Source organism: Limanda limanda, chromosome 15, assembly GCF_963576545.1.
Source record: "Limanda limanda chromosome 15, fLimLim1.1, whole genome shotgun sequence".
Lineage (NCBI taxonomy): Eukaryota > Metazoa > Chordata > Actinopteri > Pleuronectiformes > Pleuronectidae > Limanda > Limanda limanda.
This window is the reverse complement of record NC_083650.1, coordinates 9,753,769-9,773,187: the sequence shown is the minus strand read 5'-3', so window position 1 is coordinate 9,773,187 and position 19,419 is coordinate 9,753,769. Positions and strand designations below refer to the sequence as shown.

The 19,419-nt window shown below is 43.2% G+C and overlaps 1 protein-coding gene across 1 annotated transcript in view; it reads right to left on the bottom strand.

Moving 5' to 3' along the window:
* lrmda (leucine rich melanocyte differentiation associated) overlaps window positions 1–19,419 on the bottom strand; it is a 206,216-nt gene that overhangs the window by 13,057 nt on the left and 173,740 nt on the right. The window contains exon 6 of the mRNA XM_061087698.1: window positions 11,544–11,628. Within this exon, the coding sequence (XP_060943681.1) occupies window positions 11,544–11,628 (85 nt within the window). The remainder of the gene's footprint in view (window positions 1–11,543; window positions 11,629–19,419) is intronic.

Genomic DNA, 19,419 nt, shown 5'->3' with positions numbered 1-19,419 from the left:
AGAGCGTATTATCTGCTTGGCTGCTTGGTTGAGACACAGCTGAGGTATAGAGGAGCAGGGGATGAGATTTCAAACCTAATAGGGGCTGGATGTCATCTCAGGGCATGGGAATTAATGAAGCCAAATATTATCGACTGCACATCACGGCACTAATATCCTCGATTTGTTCATTGTATTTATCAGGATTACCTCGGCATAGTCTAACGGCCAACAGCATATCACAATAGAAGATGACGGGCGGGGCCTCTTCTCAAACTGTACAATAACGGAAAAATCGCGTCTCTTGACTTATTGTACAAAAAAAAAATAAAAAAAAACGTGCAAATGCGCTGTTAGTGCTGTGGCTTGAGCCGTTCCTCAGCCAAAATGTCACAGTGGGTTAGTGATAGCAGGAAGGACAGATGCCCATGGCTGTGTTATCGCTTCTCTCCCAAGGTTGCCTCAATATAATCCTTTCAGCACTGCTATTAAAATCTACTGCCTGCTACATAAAGCAAAATAATAACACGGATGATGGTATAACATGCTCTAAGGGTGTAGCTACAGCTATGTATTCACTCCTATCAAATGTTCTTTACCATGATGGTATAATGAAAACAATATAACTGAGCTTGTTATTTGGACCAAACATACAAAAGGGCAGAAAAACAGTTGGCTAGCCCTGAGACATTGCAACTCAGGGTCACAGTGTGCTAACAAGAAACTGCACTGCCAGACATGTGCACATGGTCATTTCTTCTTATCCGACATCATGCCCTCTCCCTCTCCCTCCGTTATCCAACTGTCTGAATCCCCCGCTCCGAATTTCCGCCGCAGAAGATGCCCGGAATGGTGCGGAGCTGCCAAAGGTCATGTGTTAACACTTGTTAATGGTGTCAAACGCAGAGACATATTTTAGCTTTCTTCCGAGGCTCTCCAGGCCCCTGACGCCCCACGCAACGCTTATTTTCATCTCATTTGCCCTGAAATAATTGAATATTCCAAGTTTTCCATATTTCAGCATCTCATTGGAAATTGTACTGTCCCGAGCTCTTATGTTCCCCTGCTTTTTTCTACGAAGCATGAATTACAACAGCACTCAGACTCACTAGCTCAACAAATACCACATGCTGTACACAACTGCATAATCAAGGAATTACATATTTTTTTGGAGCAAATATGATGTGGTTTGATGGCTACCAATTCTGAAGGTTTGAGTTTTGCATGTTTGTCCTGAGGGAGGGGAACGAAACAAACAGCCTCTTAAATCACAACAATCTGGGATAAATCCATGTGTTTGACCAAAATGACTCAGTCAATCCAATCAGGTTGCGCTGCAGCGACATTACATGCCAGAAACGATCCGGGAATCAAATTATGATGGTGAAATAACTTGTCCGCTCGCATTATCGTGACAGAGAAACCTGCTCCGTCTGTTTAAAGTGACTTAATCAGCAAATCAAAGTGACAGATTAAAAGGTTGTTTTGGACTTCCTAGCATTTCGGTGACCTCGCTCTTTTCATTCCGCTCGAGCTGGAACGTTGATGCCAGTACAAACCATGAAAGACCTGCTACTTCCTGTAACCGAGGCTCCCCTTTATATTTTAAGAGAGATAAATTGCATGTCAGAGCAGCAAAATAGCCCTGACACTGATATCCAGTTGACCTTACGGATTCTGAGGCAGGGCAGGATAAGCTGACCCGCAACATTTCTGCGAAACTGAGTGTGTTTGGTTCAACTCGGACACTATTCATCCACTTGAATGGTGAATCTGCAGTAAATAGAAGCTCAGATCCATAGCGATGGAATCCTAGTGTATGGGATAATGGCCTTCTCCTTACAAGCAGCAAATCCAAACAAGGCTTTCACACAGCACAATTCAATGAATAATCTAAATGGCACTTAATGTGAGCTATGCTGATACTCTGACAATAGTTTGTGTTCAGACATCACAGCTTAGTGTCTCCCAATTGTATATTGATGCCGAGGCAGTTGACAATAAATCACTGGATTCGCCAGTGAGTGAGAAAACTGTTTAGACAATGGCCCAATAGAGCTTACCGTAATTGACAGATGGGTTCAGCTCTTTCCACCACAATAGCTTCGGAGCATTGAGGGTACCTGGGAATATGTGTGTCTATCTGAGTGTTATTTTCAGGACAGAGCCTGTTATAGAGTAACAGTGGCCGAAGTCACGTGCACTGCACTCGTGTTATAATATTATCAAAATATGCCCACTTTATAATTATTTATCAACATCAACACTTATCTGGAAAAACAACTTCTGGCTAAAACCATAGACTGTATATAAAGATGGACGAAATGGCAAAAAAATTACAAAATGTATGCCTGGTGGCTAGCTGGAATATGAGTCATAAATCCAGTCTCCTCCATGTTATTGATTGAAACACGGACTAGGGTAAAGAAGTCAAAGTAAACTTCAGATACATTTTACGTAGTTATATATCACACTGATGTATCTTTTTTAATGTTTTTTTCTGGAACGTTTACCTCTAGTATTGGTATGTATCAGCACTACATGATCATTGTTGTGCAGATTCAGGATCTACATGAAGTCAACACATAGCAGCACCTGGTGTTTTGGCTTCAAATCTGTACTGTGGGAGACACAATGTCCATCTTTATATAAAGTCTATGGCTCAATGACATGTCAAACACAGAATGTTTATAGATTTTATCAAAACCTTCGAGAAATGTCTAGGTATTTCAGCACAACTATTTAATAAAGAGTAAAGTTTACCTAGAAGGAAAATGAGAGCAGCCACATACATTACGTCGTTGGAAACATCCATTACAGATGAGTTCTTGATTTCTTGGATCAACGCAGACCCACAATCCTTGGCTGTACTTTCCTCTTCAATGATGGTAATGATACAATGATGGGAAAGTTTGGCTTTATCTCCAGAAACTGTTGGCTTGTTTACGAGCTGTCTGACTGCTTAACTGCTCATGATCTCTGTTCTGTTCCATTTAACAGAAATAACTTTGGGATGTTTTTACAAAAAATACTAAATCAAATTACATAAAAGCTTGTGTGTCACACTCTGACCCAGGATCAGAATTTCTTTATTCAGTTACGTCCTGTTATTTCTACAACAGATATTTTGTTTGGAAAGTGTTTGAAATTGTTCCCATGTAAAACTCTACAGGGGTGTCTCTGGATGAGAGGTAAGAAGTTTCTATACAAACTCATGAATCTGCATGTTTGTTCCAGGGAAGGTGGTTGTCCCAGTGCGTTGTTGAGTCTTTCAACACGATACTGGGTTCTACTTTACGTTGCTGAGTAAATTATCACTATTGGCCCCTAGTCTCACTGCATATTAGTGACTCTGTGGCATGTATAGCTTTGTTCCGATCACGCCTGACAGAGAGCCTTAGTGATGCTGCACAGCTGTTAAGCCATGCAGCGCCGGTTGTCAGCCAGCGTGATGAACTAGCCTCCGAGTGAAGTAGAGTCTAATTTGTTGGAGCCATTAACCAGACTTGCATTAAGGCATGTTTTCATCTTGAATGATTACCGTGTGAGATCAGTTACTCTAGAACTATGATCTACAGTCGACTCAAAACACAATTTATAAAAAAAGGCTCTGATTAAGATGTATGATCTAACACGAAACATCGAGACAAGTATATTTAACACGCAGTTTATCTAATTCTGCTAAGTTGCTGCATCGCACAATCTAACAATACAAGATATTTGGAGTAAAAATCCATGGCCATATACAACAATTACAAAGCTACCGGGACTTATTGTGGTCTGGTCCTGTCCCCTTTAGCATGACAAGTTGTCCAGCATCTGCCAGCATGTTCAGAGCTATTCATCAGAATGAAGGGTAGCAAGCCCCCTCACACAGACACACTCTGCCTGCCCACCGAGCAATTTGTTTCAAGGGGTACTGACACAGAAGAAAACTGGTGGACCCAACATCCATCCTGCTGCAAAAATATCCAAAACCATCTGGCAGCAAAGTCCCGTCCTAAATTACTATGATGGACTCCCACCTTCGGAGAGCAGAAGGCTACAGGAATCCGCTCCAACTTCTGACTGAAAGTACAACTGAGAACACAGACCACATCTCAGTTGTCCCCACACCGCAACTACAAATCACGGCGGGGGGAATTAATAATAGTGTGGCTGCATTAGCAATACCAGACTATCAGAGCGGATTCCAGCAGTAAGACCTATCCACTGCGGGTGATTTATGTACTGCTACTTTTCTGAGAATGACCAGTGCAACTGGGAAGACGACCAAGGTCCCGAGCACTGGCGCTGTGTTCTTCCAAGTGGGCTGGGCCTGCTTGGCAGAAACAACGCATGTCCTTCTCTAACGGGCTGGACCATTGGGAGAAGCAGCCAAAGTGTTACTTCAAAACGTATGTCTGTTTGTGCCGAGGCAAGCTTTAATGGGTGAGCCCACTTTGTTTTGTAACGTCATTTCTAACAAAGGTTTGTCTGAAATGGTCACAGATGGTAAAGATTTAAGAGGACACATATTTTCCTTCTGGCCCTGAGGAGTTCAAAAGTGTTGAAAGCTTTCAATATGCAAAACGTTAATTATATGAAATTAGTTTGTACAATGACATCAAGTTAATAACAGTCATTTAATGGATAATTTAAGCCAAAACAATTACAGCATACTTTTGACTCGACGATGAAATCGAGGCAGAGTATCACAGAGGGAAATACTTACTTTAATACCGATAGTGAGAGGAGCAAAATATCTCGGAATATGGTGCTTTTCTCCTTTAAGTTTTTTGCTGTATACATCTAACATCACTATAAGAACTCAAGACACTCGGGAGACTCTCGCAGCTACATCAAACGCCAAGGTAAAAACAATAGTGTCACTGACACTTCCCCAAACCCGGCACAAACAGAATTATTCACACAGTGTGAGAGGAGTGCCATCCGATAACGGAGAGATAATGGCACTTGGTGGAAGGCAGCTTTCTCAAAGCAGTTTGGAGGTGGCATGTCAGGGTTCGGCAGTTAAGCCTGTCACGGAAGTAGAGGAGGTTATCCTGGCATTTTAATCTAGCCTCTCTCTCCAAAGGAGAAAACGTAGAGGTGATTTCCAGGGCTAGTAATAACAAGGACGGGCCTGCCTCCAAAGATGAGCTCTCATCACTTTGGATGCGGATGGCGGTGCAGTGTTATGTGAAGCCGCGGTAAAGGATTGCAGGCCCAGTTTGCCTCGTCCCTTCTCCCCTCATCCATCTCCATAGGGCGGCTTTAATGGATATCCATGTTGCTGAGCCAATCCACTCCAGGGAAGAATAATATCACATCATCTGACTCAGATAAAGGAAATCGAGCTTGTCCCTGTATAGAGGGAGTATATACCACTGTGACGTGATGTGATAAGCAGCAGGAGTTCCCCCACTAGAGAGGTGGAAGGATTTAAACAAAATGTGTCTTTGATAAATACAGAATGGAACAGGTGGAAATTACTCCTCTTTTCTGGTCTTGAATAGATCACACAACCCAGATACACAGGTTTAGGACTCTAGCATGTGGACACCCGAAAAGCCCTGGGTCTCGACCCGGTTCCGATGGGTCAAGCTGGGCTCAGACTAAAGTTTTGAAATGATATTCAGGCTCGGTTAAATTTGTTTTTAATGCACTACACATGCAGCCACAGACAGCTAAATTATATTTTACATTTGTTTATGTACTTTCATACACATTGTTAAGTGTGTCAGTTCTTTTTTTAAAACATTTTCATAAAGTCAACCTTTTTCAAATGACTGAACACAGATTTGTGTGTTAAACGAATCCATGCTTACTCAGAGGGTGGGGAATCATTTAAAAGCATATTTCCAGTATAGTATTCTGGCGGAAAATATCATTTTATTTATTCTATACATTTTCTAAAATTAAAAAATAATTAATAACAAGAAAAGGTCCTGAATTCTTTTTCTTTCTTACGCAAAAGTATACAAGTTCATTCAATTCTTAAAAAGTAGATTATTTCAGTAAATATACCACAATGCAGAACTTTTTATCCTAGATAAAATGTCAGAGTAGTTCCTGTAGGAAAGTGAGCGTGTGAATGCAAACAAATATGAGACCATCTTTTTTTGGGGTTGAAAATTTTTGTGGCTGCATCGTGATTTACAAAGAGGGAAACGGAGACGGCAGCAAGACACAGTCATTAGAAACCGATCTCAGACACTTCATCAGCTCGCAAACTGGCAAACACGGCAACGATATAAAACCTTCATGCGGTGACAAGCGCTTGGGAAATGTTTTTATGAACTCAGCACCCGGGAAGAAAGCCACGTCTTCGCTTTGTCAATTCACCTCGTAGAGTTTGGTGCAGGGGCTCACTCAACACAAGCTCATGGCTCACGGCTGGCAGGCGGATCTGTATATATCATTCTCTGTGACTATATTTCATCGTGTGTCAGTTCTCCATGCTGAACGCACGCATTGCCTATTGTTCTGTTTAGTGTAAGTTCACAGAGAGCGGCTCTGCACAGGGCGCTCTGGACGCGGAGGAGGAAAAGCTTACACTCTGCTCTTTCCATATGCCTCATATTAGTTGCGTTGGCGGCCAGCGCGGGCCTTTGTGTTTGAGAGTGATGTTTATCAGGGGACAGATCCTGCTGGTATAACCATTACGAGGCTGAGTGAAATGTCTTGCAGAGCACGTACATGTGTGCGATGGGAAATGTCAAAGGTGCTCTGTCTTTTCTCACTGGGCTCCGGAGAGGACGGTTCCCTGCTCGGCTCAGAGCAGAATGGGAAGATTATCGGGGAGAAAGATGAGAGTTTTTTATTCTAAGTACAGACTGACATCAAACAGAGCCGAGGTATCACTCAAGATAAGCACGGAAATCAGCGCAGGAGCAAAGAAACAGATGTCTGAGGTAATGTAGCAATTTATTCGCCATTAAAAAGAATCCGTAACTTCTAGCATGTGTTCACTTGAAATAACAGGACTTCGTGAACATGTTAATATTCATGTTCAGCATCTGAGCCACGCAATCATAAATAATACAATCAGCCGCAGTTATTATACAGGCAACAATAAACAGACATTGGGGAACTGTAGATCTGTTTCTGCGCATTAACATTTTTTAAGCCGTCAAACTCACTTTTACTTTTACTGAGTGCGCTGTGCAAAGAACATTAAGTCATCAGTCAAACCAACAACCTTTCCCTTCATAATGACAACAGCTAAGTTTCAACACTTGCAGTTTAGTCATCCATTAGTCATGTATCCCATCCAGATGTCTGGCGGAGGAGAGGAGGGGCGGAGGAGATAGCAGCAGGTGTAGATCTCTTTGAGCCCAGCTGAGCTCTAAAAGGCCGTGCTTAGCACCCACAGCTCCGTCATCTGGCCTCTCCCCTGTCTCCACCAGCCTCTCGACAGCCCATTCCTCATCATTTACCCCTTTTTGGCAAAGCCCAGAGCCCTTCTAATGGGCTGCTCTGAATGCTTCCAGATGTTTGTTTATTTGTTGTGCAGCAACTGTAAAACAGTTTACTCTTAGTCTGGATCCGTTCCCGTTGCTCAATTTTAGGGGGCCGGGGGAGCTCGAGAGGGGGGTGCAGAGGGGGGGCAGTGCAGCAGGAGTTGCGGTGCAGATCACCCCCGACATATAATGAAAGAGAACCACCAAACAAATGCGAGGCGTCCCATGGGTGTCGTCATGAAGGAGGATTTTTTTATTTCTTTTTTTTGCTTTGAAACCGCTCTCCTCCAGGGATTTTAATAACAGTTGTGCGCCATTTAAGATACATACATACAAAGTAGCTGGAAGCAGGCCCAGAACAACAACATTAAAAAGGCCCAGGGCTCACACTGTAAGGCAGATTTCAGGCATTCTTACTCGTCTGTTTACTCTGCTTGTACAAAGATATCCCTTTCATTTACGGCTGTCACGGCTGAGGGATGGCCTACTCAAATTTAATCTGATACCTGTTACTAGTGCCTGGCATATTTATTGAAATATACAGAGGAAATGAAAGGTGTTTCATTAAAATCTCTGTGCACATGGATATATCAATCAAGTCTGAAGCATCTTCTCCCCCCCTCTCCCTATTTCGTCTGAACTACAGTTATAATTAGATCTATGAAATAAACTTGTGAATCTTACTTCAAAATGTGTCATCCTGGGGAAAGTGACAAGCTGGTAATAAATAACCCAGCGAGCTGCTATATGCACGCTGGAATTATAAGTCGTTATGCTCAGGTACGTGGGTAAGTCAGTGGCTGTGGCTCAGTGGTGTGATGTAGGCCTCGTCTTTATGGAGACACGCAGTACTTTAGGCCGGGACTCCATTTTGGACTGTTAGATTTAGAGTTGAGTTGACAGTTGGACCAGCACTGAGAGTTAGAGCCAAGGTGACAGTAGTGGAGGATCCTCAGGCCGCTCTGCCAGACTATATACTCCACTCCACTCTGTGTCACGCCTTCACCAAGACACACTGCAGCCCCCAACACCCTCCTTCACTAGCCCTCTCTTATTTTTAAGTCTCATCTTCTTTCACTGGCTAATGCTACTCTTCTCCCTCCCTCCTTCATCTCCCCCTTCTTGTTCCATCCATCTATCCGTTGTCAGATCTGGGCTATAGTATCTTGATTTAGATTTCACTACAACACAACAGCACACGTCTCTGCCTTTCTCTCCCACCTCTCCCTCCTGCTCTTGTTTGCTCTGTCTCCTCCAGGTCGACTCCTCCACCAGCCAAGACAAGAAGCTTATCCTGGAGTTCTGTCCTTGGTTTCCACCCTTCTCTCCCTGGGCAGTAAACTGCCAGCACTGGCCTCCTATGGGAGCTCCTCGCTGCTGTAATTACCTCTGGCACCCAGGCTCTGGGGCTTGCACACAGGTGACATGTTGGAGAGGGTTGCTACACAGGGCTGAGGGGAGGAGAGGGAGGAGAGGGAGGAGAGGGAGGTTCTCTCTGTGCAGCAGACAGCTGCTGATCTGGCTGCTACTGCCGGAGTCGGGATGAAACTGCAGAGTCTTTCTTCTACCCGCATTAAAAAAGGCCACTTCATTAAAACAACTGTCACAATCACATATTATATAATATTCACTAAAGCTCTGTTTTCACTGGTAAAAAAAACACTAACGGCCACAAACATATGGCTTATATCTGCAATGGGATTTACAATCGACTCCATGGTCAAGAAATTAGGTTTAATCAGCTCCGGCTCCTATTGGCAGTGATGGAAACGTGACACCTGGGTAAACGCACACATTTGGCAAAGCAACAAGATGAGAGAGCGCCAGTTTTCAGTGTGTTTGTGATGCAAAGATAGAAAAAAAAAAGAAAAACACAAAGGGAAACATATCATTTTTTGCAAGTTTATCTGCATTTAAAAACCTGTGTACACTAATTGCGTAAAATAGGTGTTAGAAGCACGTTCACAGCTTACTAAGGGTGTACTGCTTTACAATAATATAATTCTATATTATGTGAAATATAATCCCATATTTAAGTACAGTTACAAACAAGGAACTTTGTAGCTCCCGGTTTCTCCTTTAACACAAAACAATAGCTGCATTTTACAGAAGAGAAAGAAACAAGCCGTTGTGAAAACAGGATTTACAGCTTCACCAACATACCTCACTTTTACAGGAGATGTTGAAGAAAACGTGTTGCGAATTGTTTAAATTCACCGTGCTCATTGAAAAGCAGGGTGTTGCATTGAACTCCACGAAATGGTGCATCGCATTGTTCCACCCGTATTGTTCATATCCTGAATTTAACCCGGCAAACAATCAGTTGCTTGGAATTACTGTCTGAAAAACGTGTTTGTTGTAGCACCGCTGTGCTACAGCATTGTTCTCTGTGAATGAGGAGGCACTGTGACCGTCTCCCACACACCCAGAAAACTCAAGTATGTTTAAGAAGTGTAAATAAAGGACAATAAAAACAAAGGGTTGGGGTAAGGGACGGAGGCGGGGACATGAAGAGGATGTGAAGGGCAAAGATGAGGGCTGTGTTATCTAAGAGTGCAGCGTTGCTTCATAAAAATAACAAATGGAGACTGTCACTGCTGCTCAGATCTGAGAGGAATGGGAAAATATTTCATGTGTCAGATCCCATCACTTTAAAATGGACTGTTCTTAGCCAGGTCGGATTTTGACAAAGCACAGAGCTCTTCCATGTCCTTAAATCTGGCGAGAGCTGCCACCGGCCGGGCTTGCGTGACACAGATCTGTCCTTGGCGTTATAAACTGAGGCAACACTACTGGCCACCTAACTGATGAGCAGGTGTACTACAGCATTGGTGGTCAACACCATCATAAGTGTTTTGCAGTGTGAAGATATGTGATAAATGGCTAAAGCATAAACAAATGGCAGTGGGGAAATCACACATTTCTGTTGCCGGCCCGTTTCACCAAAGCTCTCGTTGTCTTTCCAAGTTGACATCTTCGGCGGCGCCTTCTACGCTTGTGACACCTGAGATATTTGTATTCTATATGTTTCAGCTCTGCGTCCATCACATTTGAGAAATGTCATCAACACGCCCACTCGCTCGCTGGGAGTTTTCCTGCTGTCTTCTCTCATGGCTTCACTAGGACATTTCCAGTCATTTTACATGGGCGCTGGCAGCAAAAGTACCTGAAAATGTTCGAAGCAACTGACTGGGAATTTTGCGTTTTCATACACAGCTTCTCCTCAAAATTTCAGGAAAATGTCCCGAGTTCAGTGCATGTCTGAAAGCAGCTTTACTGTGAAAAGCCTGACTCTCCAACTGTCAATACACAGTTTCAGGCTGTGTTGTATTATAGAAGCCAGACAGTAAAGTTGAAATATCAGGCAATTTCAAAAAGATCAGATCCTGCTTAATAATACCGCTCAATTCTGTAATATGTCAATTTAGGTGACCTGGTTTGTGTGTGTGCGTGAAAAAAATCTTTGTTATTTAAAATTTTTGAAGGGATTCCAATATTATATTTTTATAATAATATTATATTTTGGAAGTCCAAGGACATAAAAGTAATATGAAATTGAGTGGCAGATATTTTAATTAAAATCTCAGCTGAGAATCTCCAACAAATGCAGCATGGGGGGGGCCTTCACAGTTAATTCAGAACACTGTATATTTTTAATGAACGTGATGAATTCCTCCTTGAGTGCAGGGTTTGATGTTGAGAAGTTGCAGCACAATTACATCAACTCGCTGCACTGGGTCAATATGGGGCCTAATCAATGTCTCGTATCAACAGATCAAGGATGCCTCATCATGTACATGAACCGTGTGCTCCCACGCATGCATTCAGATCAGAGTTAACCTAGATTACTGAGATTTATTCTCACTATCAACACATCACACAGAGGGGATGAGATCAGTGAGAATAGATAACACTACTTCGACTCAGGCTCCAGTTCAATAAATTCCCACTCTCCGCAGATGTTTGGGTTATGACTTGTATTTGCATAATCCATGGGCCTATACGATTATATTTTTTTTTCCTGCTTGTTTACATTGAAGCATATCTGTAAAAATGTGTGCACAACCCACCTGAATGAAAAGGTTATGTGGTTTCCGAAGGCCTTTGTGTTTTCCTTACCTTTGTGGTTCTTGGCGTCTCTGGAGCCTCGGGGCAGGGGAGTGTAGGACGGTGGGTGACTCTCAGATCTGGAGTCATTAGGCGGCTATAAGAGAAAGGAGACACACAAATTGAATGAATGTTTCAAGAGGGGAGGGAGAAAAGGTTTGACAAATTTCAAAATATCACAATATATATATATCACTGTTCGTGCTGACTGTGAGTGCCATAAATCCTTTGGGAGCGACGCAGGATCGGTTGGAAACGCTGCTCCTGTTTTATGGCATAATGTGGCAGGTCATGTTTTATTACTTATCACGTGTCACTCCCGGCATTGATGTTCTGATCTACTACCTGGTTAGGGAGGGGAGGTCTTAACCTTCACTCAGCCATGACCTCCTGCATCGGTCAACCAGAGGGTAGACGTCACTCACTCCTCACAGAACAAACACAGCGCGGCCATGTGAAGGGATAGTCCTTCGCCAAGAAATGACCTCTCTCCAGTGGAAATACAACTTGCATTTTAATCACTTATCCCTATTTCATTGGTTCGCCCATTTATTGTCACATTATTGAAACATGAGATAAGTATGTGCAGAGATTCTTGACTGTGCAACCTGCAGAGCCGCTGGTTGTGAGCAAAGTCAGAGGTTCAGGTTAAACAAGTGCGGCAGAGAGACAAAGAGAAAACAGGCGTGAGTCCGCAGAGCATGCTCCCAAAGAGGTCAAGAGTTTCTTGGGTTGTTGTTCTTCCGTGCACTTTCAAGGTCCAGAACATTCTCTTCCTTCCCGTAGCCTTTTAGCTAGCGGAGCAGGCAGTTTATCATGACACAGCGATATCTGATGCCTTTGCAGAAATACTTTCCTTTCCTGCAGGAAGGAATTCACTGGGCCTTTAATCATGGCAAGAAACTCAACTGACATATACATATTAGAGACGGTTTGGAGCTGCATTTTTCCCACTTTTATTGTTGTTCCTCCACATGACCATGCATAACCTTGAGAAATGGAGTGGCCTGCGCCGTTAAATGGAACCATATTCTTCATGGGGCAAAGAGAGCACAGTGAATTGGAAATGATCACATAATATGCTCTCAGATAGAATCTCTAAAAGGCATTAAGGGCTGGCCAGCATGTGTCTCGTATTACGCCGCATGAGAAAAATGGCGAAAGGAGCCTATTCTGAGAACTCACTGTGTACATGCTGGAGGATCATGCTTTTGAGAGAAACGGCTTGGAATAGAAATATTGTTTTGACAGCAGACCTGCTGCTCTCAGCCTCTGGAGCGGCTGAAACCTGTTACAAATATCACAGATCACTCGTGATATAGCGAGCTGCACTCGGATGGAATATGTAATACAAGAAGTAAAACAACCTAAAATAAGAACATACTGTTCTCAGGAAAAGAAACTGCCACCTCCCATTTTAGGAAAAACAATCAGGTTCATACCTGTAAAGTTTTTTTTGACTGCAGCACCTGCAAAATGGACACTGAACCACAAATATCACCACCCACCCAATCTACATTGAATCATCCTATCTGCAAAAAACCTCTCTGTATACCACTGAAGCTGCAATGAACTCTGGATGTTCTACTGAAATTATCCTGAGGGGATGTAAGTGATAAACCCAAATGTCCACGACACCTACTCCCAATATTCTGTATAGCTGTTCCTGCCCATAGTAAAAACTGGAGAATATTTGCGTGATCCCAAGATGTTGTCTGGAGAATTCACCCCGAGCAACTGATGATGTTTCTAATATGTGACAGAGGCAAAATTGAAAAAAACAAAAAGAGATTACAAATATCAAGATTTAAGAGTGAGTTTTTCCAGAGTGAAAATTGCTTATTTAACATTTTTCCATTCACTTTTGAGTGTATAATTGATATTGGTTTTAACAATGAACACAAAAATTGTCGGTCAATGACAATTATGCGCTGACGCAGCCAACCAGGCATTAAGAAAGTAGTTGTGAAACCTCCTCTATTTGCTCTAGCTCCACGCTCCTCTGAGTTGCGCCCCTGCTTGCCTCATTTCCTGATCTGCCTGAAAGATCACAAGCCTGGGCCTCTTCAAGCATGCTTGGCCCCAAAAGGCCCCTTCTAATCCTGCTGCTTGTCCACAATTAATCTTCCTAGTTGCCACATTATTAACAGCACCACCCACAGACCGTGTTAGAAGAGTCCTGGAGGAAAAGGGGAGAGGGAGGACTGCTGGGGTTAGCTTTATCCCAGATAGAGCCCGGGCTTGGTCCCATGGGACGTCATTCACCTTCGCTTTCACTACCACCACCCACCCGGTCCCTGTGTGATGCATGATATGACCACTTCACCTCCTCTGTATCATGCCCGCTGATCAAACACCCGGCCCATTCACCATCTGGGGTTGTCACACAGCACGAGCATTTTACCCCACCCACAGAACATCAATCAGCTGGCTCCCCGTGTCCTGATCCTCCCCTTTTTTCCCTCCCTTTCACATCTGCACTCTTTCACTTTAGCCAATGACCCGTCCAGAGGGAAGAGACAGCAGCAATGCTTGTGGGAAGAAAGCATGTGGAACAAATAAAGGAGAGCGTTCGGATTATCTCTTGCTTTCAGAGGACCGATGGAATGGCGACTTTTTCTTATTCTAATGTTTTACAGAGGGAGACCGAGATCTGTGCGCCAAGTCCTATCTTTAAAACCCCCAGTGGATGTGCGTCAGACATATGATATGAGTCCATGTTGTGAATTATTAGAATAGTAATAGAAATCTAAAGCATTCAATGCAGAATACAGGAGCTTTATATATGCAGATTGCAGTGCACGAATTTCATACAACATACAAATAAAAACCTAGTTATCATCTTGTGGTGTTGTTATATCTCCTTTAAAGACAAGAGTCTGTGTTTGCCTCTGCGTCCTTTCCCTCTCTGTGTCCCGCTCTTCTTTTCTCCAGTCGTACCTACACTGAACAGAGGGAGGTGCTACTGTGTCATCTATTTAAGATGCTCCTGGACCCCCTGTTTCCGCCCTCCTCCTACCCCCCCCCCCACCCCCCACCTCTTTCAGCTTCTCTCTGCTGTCCAGATTAGTCTGCTCATCAACCTGAGCATTGTTTTAATTTGCTGGGCCCGGGGCATATGCTGAGTGTTCACATCATTATTTTCTCTGTGCAGTGTGAGTTATCGCCGCAGCTTATGATAATGCAGCACAAATTTACAGGCTACGGAGCGATCCTGTGATCACACAGGGTGGACGGAGGGAAGTGGGAAGAGAAAGAGAGAGGAATGGAAAAAAAAAAGAAGAAGAGAAGTATGTGTGTGTGTGTTTGTGTGTGTGAGAGAGGGAGAGACAGAAAAATGGGAGGTGGCAGAGAGAGGAAGCTCAGTTGGATGTCATTATGAAAGATGATTCCCGTACAGGATCATACATCACACCGGCGCTGTCTGTCTTCTGCTTCTCCGTGTTGTTATGCGAGTAAATGCTGATAAACCCAGAGGCAATAGTGATTATTAGTTCCAACATATCACCATGCGAAGGGGGGGAGAAGCAGGAAGAGAGAGGCATGGGAAGGATGAAAAGACGAAGAAAAGCAAAACACTGAGAGAGCCACACGGAGCACATGCCCACCTCCACAGTGGGGTTCCTGAGAATGTGAGATACCAAATAGCGAGTCGAGGAAGGTTGACGCGTTTCTACGTGTTGTTGTTTTTTCAGGCGCAGCTGCAACAAAGTTTACCAAGTTTTTGCCAAGCCGGGTTGCAGCTCGGTGGTTTTCATATTAAACTACAGCACAGCAACTGATCTGCAAAGATTTGTGATGTGATTATGATGTCGGGAGCCAAAGTATACAACATATTTTGGACTTTGCCGTGCGCACACTGCAGCTCGGGCCCTGAGGTCCGACCCCTGCCAGCTCATCCTGACACAGCTGGTTCCTGCCTCGCCTCACCTCAACTCCCTCCTTAAGACTGACCAGCAATACAATCTAATTACAGCCGCGCTACAGAGGGAGACCAGTGTAAACACCAGCCCTTTTTATCTCCTTATACATCTGGACATGTAGACAAAGTGCTAAAAGGAAATAAATGTGGCCTGACAGCCACATCAAAGAGTTCAGCCAGAGGCTTACTGCTACTTAGGGCACAGGAATGTTGTTGCTAAGCATCAGCCCGCAACCTATCAGGGTGCAAAGAGGGTCCTGTCCTGCCTTCGGAGAGGGGAGAAGGGGGGGAAGAGAGAAACGAGGAGGAGAGGAGAGGAGGAGGAGGAGGGCTGACATTGAGGGGAAGCTAGGGACTCAAGGAGATTTTTGTAGCTTAAAGCAATTGTTGGAAGAAACAAGCCTTCTGTTTTGTTTTCTCTTGACACCATTTCTGCTTTTTTGTGCTCGCAAAAGACATGTATAAAAATGTCTTTTGATATGTTTTCTCTTTGGGTCTATATCAAAATATTTCTTTTGTGTCTGTGCATGGAACTTTTTTTTTCATGTCTTGTCTCTGTAAACTGGTGCTGCTTTCTGATCATGTTAGAGATCAGAGGAGACACAACTTGTGAACTTATTGGAGTCAACACTTAATGCTGGCATGACACGTTTATCTCTTCACTAGATGGAATATTTTATGATTCATGTCTCGCGCTTCTGAAGTTCCGAGAGTTGCGAACAACAGCAGCACTTTAAGAAATAAACAATGGAGAAAAAACAAAACAAATAAGCAGTACAAGCTCGCGGCGCCTTACGACATGCGGCGATGAAACAAGAAATGCTCTGATTCATTTTATCCAACTGTAATTTATATGTACACACACAACGTTTGTGTTTTTTAAAAAGATGCCTAATATGACGCATTATACCCAAAAATCTATATTCGTAAATTACTACACATATTGGCTAAATAAGAATTGTTTAAAGGCTAAGCAACAATCACAACTGGTGCAGTAAAAAGGTAAAACAGTGGTACACAACATTTTAAATCTATTTTCTATACCTGAATTTAATGATTGTGTTTAAAGAAGCAGAACGAAATATAATATTGTGCTTTTAGATTGCTGTTGTGTGCATGAGAAAGTATGAATTCTCTTTTTCTTATGGCGGTGTTTGATGTAACGGTCCCTTCACTTGTGGGTAGTGCAGCGGTCTTTTGCTCAGCAGGACTACTGCTGAGCGTGTGTTTAATGATTTACCAGTTCTACTCCAATGAACTTGTTCAGAGTAAATGTATCATATGATCACTGATCACAAGAGCAACCGTTCTGATGTTTAGCTCGAGGTAGTTGGGGGGGGCGCACGGCGCTGCTGTTTTGTGTACGGCTGAGCGTCAGACAGGCAAAGGTTGAGTGCTGCCGGACGTTAATCATCCATGGCGATGACTCATAGATGGCTGTGTTTGTTTTTGGGTCGGAATTCTAAAAAAAAAACGGCCGACCTTTTCTCTGTGAGTCTTGCAGAGTAAGTGGAGGTGATTCAAAGCAGAAATGTAAACCCACATTACAGGTGCGCAGTACAATTAGCTCCAGGCTATTTCCTATTTGTGGTCTGGTATGACCTTTCCATGCGTACAGGTTCCAAATACTGGAAAGGAATTCTCTGAATGTCACATATCTTGGGTAAAACTATGATTAAATGTCTTATTCGAACTTCACACAAAACATAAGTGATTCTTTTGTAAGTTTTCAAAATGCAGGCAATTTCTTTTATTTCTAAAACAGGACAAAAAGGTTGGAATGTTGTGATCTATCTTTTTTTTGTGTGTTTGTTGTTATTAACTGGTGGGAAAAGAAATATGTTTTATCTTCCCCTGTTTAACCCAAACTACACAAGCACACACAGCAAACCACAGCCCCTCAGGAGTGTGACATATCATGAGGTTTTCTGTTCCGAGGAAGGGCTGTAACTAACGTCAGTGCTGTTTTCTAGACTGTAGGATGTTTAATAATTGAAGACTCTGAGAGCGGGCCTGTCACACCGGCTTGTCTAGAATGTTTCCTATGCAATTAGATGCCGAGAGACATTTGAAGAGGACCCAGAAAAGGAGCCACAAAAAGTGACATGTGAACTTAAAGGAAATTAGCTCTTCACACAAGTGAAATGTGAAGGTTACTTAGCAATGCTTAACTCACACTGCGGCTGTGTGAAGTGTGTGTTTGACTCAGCCTCGCTATGAAGACTGCGATTTTCTTTACTTTGAGCCGCCTTCAGTCAGTTAGATCACAGAGGGAATGAAAACTAATTTTGACTCAAGGCATACGGAAGCAAAAAAAAAAAAAAAAGGAGGGAGAGGAAAAAAAAGAAAACCTGAGATGTGTCGAAATAATGAGTTCTCTTGATGTTTTCTGGGATGATATGGGACGATGCAGACAGATGCACAACTCGCATCTTTACCCGAGGACACACACAGACACACACACACGCACACACACACGGAACATTTAATCCACAACTTCAAAACACACACATTTGCATCTGTGCATGTGTTCATGTTATAAAGTCACATATATGCCCTCATCTTATATGAATGCATGAAACACTAATGCTCATGTACTTCCATGTTACACTCATGCACAAACACAAACTGATTAGTTGATTAGTCCAGATGCAGCCTCACATATCTAAACATGTAACTCTGACTTGACCTCAATGCAAAATAAACATACTTGTATTTATCGATTGGTGTTTTTGTAGCTATTCGTTTTAGCAGTTTTAAGTAATACTTCTTTGCATACCCTAGTTGAACTTTTGAACTGCGGATTAAAAAAAATTCCAAACCTGATGATGATAATTAGACTACTGAAAATTGGATTTCTCATGATTTCCAGAAGAAAATATTACATGACAACCAGTAAATACAGATGATAAATATGCTCCCTATCCGTCTCCACTCTCCGCCAATCCCCGACAGCCTTTCGCAAGAAACACCCCCCCATCCACATCTCACATGAGCTCCGTGTCGCCATGATAACACTGTCGTATTCCACACCTATCATAAGTCACAGGCAAATGACCCAGATCCTCCGCAGCGAGACAGAACCCTCTGCGGGCCTGTAAGCTGTATCATTACACCATGTCATCTTTATGGCACGGAGCAAAGCCCGGCTCTCTAATTACATTCTGCCTACTTCATTTAGCCAGACAGGGACAGAGCAGCAGGCAAACAATGCATTAAAAATGAGGCGCTCTCCCCTGCTCTATGGCTGCCCGTGTCGTTCCGCTGGTGGCTGTCGTTGTCCCCCTGGTTGTTGTTGTTGTTGTGTCTCTATAACCTGTGGAGGAAAGATAGCAGAGGGGCCCACCACGCCATGCCACGCCCTCCTCCCCTCTCCTCCTTGACTCCTCCACCTCCTCCTCTCTTCCTCAACCCCGTCCCTCAGAAGGACTTATGAAGGTGAGTGGCTGCGTGACAGGCCGGGAATAAAAAAGACAAACCTGGGATAAAAATTAAATAAAAAGTAGCTGTCTGAAACAGTAATTGCACTTCTTTGCTGAGCATGCTTTCAGATGTATAAACCTGATTTACTGTCGGCGTTGCTGCCACAAATCAGAGGGCCCTCTGAGAAACACTCGTGCTATGAAATTGTTTAATCTCATCAAGTTCTGCTTTCACAGCAGGCCATAAATCACATGGTCTTTGTTATCATAGACCTCCATGAGCGCCTCTGAGGCAGGCAATGGATCGTGGGTATATATAATCTTGACTGCGCAAACAGCAGGGTCTGAGCAGCCTGAAATACTTTCATATTAGCCGCGGTGCAGCTGGCGGAACACAAGCGCCCTGATGGATATCTCATTTCCTGCACTCTGCATCTATTTCGAGCAAATTATTACTGCATAAATTTCTTGTCAACAGAAACGGCCAATTAATTAAGTTAAAAATGCACTCGTGATCACATTTACACACCAAACAGGAGAGCTG